Raw genomic sequence first — 6,000 nt, 5'->3', positions numbered from 1 at the left:
TAAACCTTCCCAGAACAGTTAGTTTATTTACGAAATTATCGATTGAATTGAATTATTTAGCGAATAATCTCAATGTTTTTTTCATGTTTATTATAATTGATAAATTTTCTATATAACGTACTTTTATCGTCTTCACAACTAGTATTAGAGCATTTCAATCGTATAAAATAAGGATTTAATTGTTGTTTAGAATTGCTCACGAACTTAATTAGATGAGATTAAAATCAGATTCAAGAACTCAGATATTGCTTATTTATTTTAATAAATACATATTTTATTTATAAATCGAAGCGTTATAATAGGAAAGCACTCTTAGATACAGCTCAGAGTCAATCAATCATAGATATTACAACTGATGCACCTAAACTTATAGCTGAAATATTTGTTATGCTAACAGAATCATTTAAAATTTTACTTTAAATCTATTAATTGCTATAATCTTTTACAATTTTTTTTCTAAGGTGCTTAACCATTCGTTCACATATATCAAGGAATATTTTCAATAATGTTGAAATACTTGGCATCCCATCATTTAACAGTGAAATCGTGAAGACTTTATTCAAAAATCACCGTCTTGTTGAAGATCGAACCTAGGCGGGAAAGCAGAACCATCAAGTTGAGGTTTCATTAATGACCTAAATGGCTAAACAAATAAAACATAAAAATTATATTAGATAAAATATTATTATACTCAGTAATCTTGTGAAATATTAATAAATGTTAGTTAAGAAATGAAGTTGTCAATAATGAAGAGATAGAATATATCGATTTATAATACTTTGATTATTCAAACAGGTTTGTAAACATATCTTGAGCTTAGGTCAAAATATGTTGAACAGTTTCTGAATATAAGTGTCTATACAAGTTCAAAAGATCTATTTAATAAAGAGCAAAATATGAGCTACTATACGTGTTCTGTGTGTCTTTTAATGGGATATACATGATTTTTAATTGAATGTGATGACACACGAACTTACATGAACCAAGGCAGCAGGTTACTCTGAAGTAGTTGGTTTACGACCTTTCTGGGGCTATGGGTCATATTATATTTTTTATTTAGTTTTATTTCGCGTAAAAATAGTAAGTTAATTCGAAGCACCTATTGAAACTACCATTTAAGAATGCGAATACTGGATTTTATTTTTTTTATGAATTCAATAAGCTTTAAATAACAATCAAACATCAGAACTTTGTTTTTTTAAATATTGATCGCAATGACGATGAGTAATTTTCAATTTATTTAATTATGTATCTTTTTTTTTCATGGAGAAAAAATGTTATTGTCCAAATAAATTAACGGTTGATTTTTTTTACACATTCTATAAATATAGAAACTAAAATCATTTCTTTTATAACACGATAAAATGATTATAATTGGGATGAATTCTATGATATTCTTAAAATGACTCCCCAATAATAAAAAATGAATTAAATATTAATGATCTTCATCCTATACAATTATTATTCGTTTCAAAATTTTTTCTTCAAAAATTTATCTTCGATAACTAGATACAGAAATCGGAACTTTTAACAAAAATGAGAACAAGAAATTTCAAAAATCCAGCGTCCTAGCCTTGAAATTTCCTGCTATTTTTTATCATGGAGCTCAAAAATACTATTTTGTACTAATTTAGAGCTCAATCAGCTCGTATTCACTCTTTATTCATTTGAAATTTCGCAGCTTTTCCAGCTGGAAATGTTATATCGTATATTGATCTAAGATAATTTTTAAAATGGACAATGATGAAGGAAAAGCACTTTTTAAAGCTATTAATTTTATTCACTCTCTGGTTCTTGATATAATTATTTAAATTAATTTTAAATTTTTTGGTAAAAAGCTAAAGTTGCAAATAATGCTTTACTTTTAGTAATACATTAATGGGGGATTACATATATTTTCTTTTCAAATTAACAATCTCGATATTTTTATTACGGAATACTTTTTTCCAATGAATAATCCTAATATTTGAAACACAAATTACATTTATAATAATAATCCCAAAATTTAAATTACGGATTATTGTTTTAAACCAGTAATCTTAACGATTTTAATTACCTATCAGAAGATAATCAAAAATGCTTTATTTCTTACTTATTATTATTGTAGACCTGCGATAGATTAAGAAAATAATAATCCTTTTTCCATTTTCTCCATCTAAAATGCACTCAGCTATTCAAATTGACAAGCTTTTCTTATAACAATTACCCTGGTTAAGAAATTAGACTTGAGTTTAATACGATTCAATAGGAAATTTTCAATTAATACTCATAAAATCCGATTAAAAACTTTGAATGGCTTTCACTCAAAAGTAAATATATTAATTTTACTATTATATATTGAATAATATTGACTTCATCTGATTAAACACTCTTGATTGGAATTGATGGGATTCAAAAGGTACATAATATTTTTATATTTGTAAATTATCTTCGTTTGAAGCTGATTCATTTCAATCTAACTCAATTGGAATCCAAGAGGATTGTAATCTAATTTCAATTTTCAGAGGTTTCTCAACGAACTTTTAGTTTTTTTTTTTATTTGAATAACATGGGAAAACTTTCTTTTTTCATTTTTTGCTTCGGCATCTTCTCAAGAAATTTTTTTTTTTGAAATATCATGTTGACGTTCTTATATTAGACTAAATGCTCTACAAAAAAGTATTGAGTTGAGTCTGTATGTTCTAAAACTCCATCATAATTCACGTTGCAAATTGTAATTTTTGTAGAAATTCGATTTTAATGCACTTTCAAACGAAATTATTGGTGATAAATAAAAACTATAAATTGCAATTTTGTAGATCATTCAATGCTCTAAAATAATGCTTTTATGACTATCTCTGATTAGCCTCTAGACGCTCTTAAAGTTCAATTTTTTTCAAAATATATTCTTACTGAAGTTAGAAACGAAACTATTGATGATAAACAAAAAACTTACATAGCAATTTTGTAGATCATCTAATGTTTTAAAATAATGCCGTCGTGAATATCTTCATACCACCAATAGTTTAACAGCTAAACAGACTTAAATTGAAATTGATTGTTAAAAAAAATAGTGTTCTGATCAATTTCAAGAGCTTGAAATTAAAATGGAAATAACCAAAGAATTATGTGGAATTAGAAAAAATTTTGTCACAGATAATCTGTAAGAAATGAAATTATCTACAAAAAAGATTGTATAATATTTTATATTAAATTTGATAGTTTCACTGGAAAAGTAAAGAGATCTTGAAATTTACTATAAATTTGACCAAGCTCCAATAACTTTTGAACAGATGCATTTATCAATAAATGATAAGGGAATTTTTTCGTAGAGCGTTTGATTCCCTACAAAAAATGTAACCTGGGCTCATTTGTACAGTATGCCATTACCGAGATACAAAATTCCAAACTTAAATTTTGTTTTCCCGATATTATTTAAATGGGAAATAGAAAATCGTGATGAGACACTTGTCAGTATTAATATTTAGGGCTCTAATTTCAACAGTCATCTTCTTTACCTTACTGCAAGAATAGAACCTGTTAGTCCGTTGAAAAAAAAAGTTGCCATAAGTTGACACACCGTAATAAATACATTGAAAATGAATTTTAAAAACAAATTTTAATTTGAGAGTGTTTAGCTCTTAAACTATTGTTGGTACAAAGATATTCACAAGGGAATTATTTTAGAACATTGAATAATCTACAAAATAACCATGTAAGTTTTTTGTATATCATCAATAGTTTCGTTTCTACATTCATTAGAAGTATATTTTTAAAAAAATTGATTTTTAAGAGTGTCTGGAGGCTAAACTATTGGTGGTACGGAGATAGTCATAAAAGCATTATTTTAGAGCATTAAATGATCTACAAAAATGCCATTTGTTTTTGTCTATCACCAATAGTTTCGTTTCTGAGTGCATTAAATCGAATTCCTACAAAAAATTACAATTTGCAACGTGAATTATCATAGAATGTTTGGACATACAGACTCGACTCGACGAACTTTTTAACTTCCCGCTAAGGAAATTGAAAATTTTTTAAAATTCAGGAAGTTATTGGTTTCGGTCCGATTTTCGATAATCGAACTTTTAAGAGATCTTGACGTTTTGAGGTTCTAGGAAGCTATTCTGACTAATTTCAAGATGATATCCGAGTGTAAGTATGTGTGTATGTACGTAAGTATGTATGTAAACATTCTGTAATTCTTGAACGGATGAACCGATTTTGATCGTCAAGGTATATATATATATATATATATATATATATATATATATATATATATATATATATATATATATATATATATATATAATAGTAAATTGCGTAACAAAAACAAATTTTCGCAAGTAAATTATTGCTCCATCGAAAAACAATACTAATTTTCAGTAGCGAAATTGTGTACTTGGTATAAAATTTTCTATTATTAAGATTGAGAAACTCATTTAAAAAAAAAACAATTTTAATGTTCAAGCTTAAGTTATATTATCTTGGGTAAAGAATATTTTTTGGGCTAACACTATGTCAAATCAAGTCACGTTATAACGCTTTGATTTACGAATCTGATCATGTAATGTCTGGTTTCTCTTTTGTTCGGTCAGCTAACTTTATTCTCGTCTAAGCTCGACTTATTTTATTCCACAGCACAAAATACATTGTAGTATTTGATTTTCCGACAGTTGAAAATTTTTAATTATAAATATTTAAGAAAAATCCTTCAAAAATAAAAATATCACATTCAAGAACGGTAGTTTTCAAAAGTGCTAATAGTTTATATCGTACCAAATAACGAAGATTATTATGGAAAAATTAGTTATTTTCAAAGATTATGAGTTTAAAAAGTGAAAAATAATAGATATTTAATGTAACTTCTTACCGCTGGGCTCAATCCTCGTGCTGCACTTCCTCCACGTCCTTTAGTACGAAATTTAGTGATAGCTTGCTCGGCTAGATCTGCTCGTTCTTCGGCTTCTTCTAGTTCTTGTTGTGCTTTTCGGAACTTAGCGAGATTTAGAGCTGCGATTTCTTCTGCTTCCTCAATTTGTCTTTTATATGTTTTAATTTTTTGTTGTAGTTTATCAACGAGGTCTTGCATACGTTCGTGGTTTTTCCTATCCTCATCAGCCTGTATTAAATTTAATTCATTAATTTATGGAATGACGTCAAAAATTACTACTGTTCTTATCCTTTTCAATTCAATTTCAATAAAGTAAGTTTAATATTTTTAAAACATGTTAGCTTCCTGACGTTAACTGGATGTAGGATGAATTATATAAATAAGAATAGTTGGTAAAAAATCGTATACGACAAGACACTAAAACCGAAACCTATTCAGCAGTTCAAAACTAAAATCATCAAAAATAACTAGCTATCATAATCAAGAGCTAAAAATTCAAAAAAAAAAAAAAAAATCTGCTTTTAATTTTTTCGAAATTGTCAGATCGTCATATCCATAGAGGACTTAGATCACTTGAGGATGGAATCATTTATTAAAATCTGTGATATCTATATATTATTATATATTATTCCTGAACAGTTATAAAAGAAATTATTAGGCAATAATTTATGTGGTTTCATCGACATATAAAAAATATTCTCAAAAAATTTTCAATTTATTTTGTACTAACTCGATTATGATTGTTTATATAATGTGCAGCAACAAGTTTGCTCAAATTGACAGTATTATCCGAAGACATTTTTACATGATTCAAACGATTACTAGTAAATAGAAATAAAACAATTTCTAAAGGTTCCAAATGAAATTTTTTTTTTCTTTTATATTTAACTGCTGAAACCGAAAAAAACCGAAAATAAAAATGACAATTTTAGCGAATCAGTCGTCAATCTTATATTTGTCTTTGTTTCTAGTATTTTATCGAGTTTATTTATAAAAATAAGAATGCCACAGATGATAACAAATCTAACTTGAGCCGACGCCTAATAATGAAGAAAAATGTACAACGTAATCTGAAATTTTGTTCTTCATGAAAGATGTTGGAATCCATGTTAAAATCCATAATCGAA

The 6,000-nt window shown here is 26.9% G+C and overlaps 1 protein-coding gene across 14 annotated transcripts in view; it reads right to left on the bottom strand.

The window, feature by feature from the left end:
- Nucleotides 1-238: 238 nt before the first annotated feature.
- Nucleotides 239-6,000, bottom strand: part of LOC103577568 (myosin heavy chain, muscle) — a 93,547-nt gene continuing 87,785 nt past the window's right edge. For 13 of the 14 annotated variants that reach the window (XM_014442846.2, XM_053738230.1, XM_014442865.2 and 10 more), the window contains exons 24-25: nt 4,853-5,101; nt 239-643 (exon numbers count right to left, since the gene is read on the bottom strand). In XM_014442846.2, the coding sequence (XP_014298332.1) occupies nt 560-643; nt 4,853-5,101 (333 nt within the window). In that variant the 3' untranslated portion in view covers nt 239-559. Of the gene's footprint in view, nt 644-977; nt 1,032-4,852; nt 5,102-6,000 lie in introns of all 14 variants that reach the window. The other variant, XM_014442898.1, reaches the window with a different exon arrangement.

The sequence above is a fragment of the Microplitis demolitor genome, chromosome 4 (genome assembly GCF_026212275.2).
Source record: "Microplitis demolitor isolate Queensland-Clemson2020A chromosome 4, iyMicDemo2.1a, whole genome shotgun sequence".
Lineage (NCBI taxonomy): Eukaryota > Metazoa > Arthropoda > Insecta > Hymenoptera > Braconidae > Microplitis > Microplitis demolitor.
Note: the sequence above shows the minus strand (reverse complement) of the source record. Positions and strands in the feature narration are given on the sequence as shown.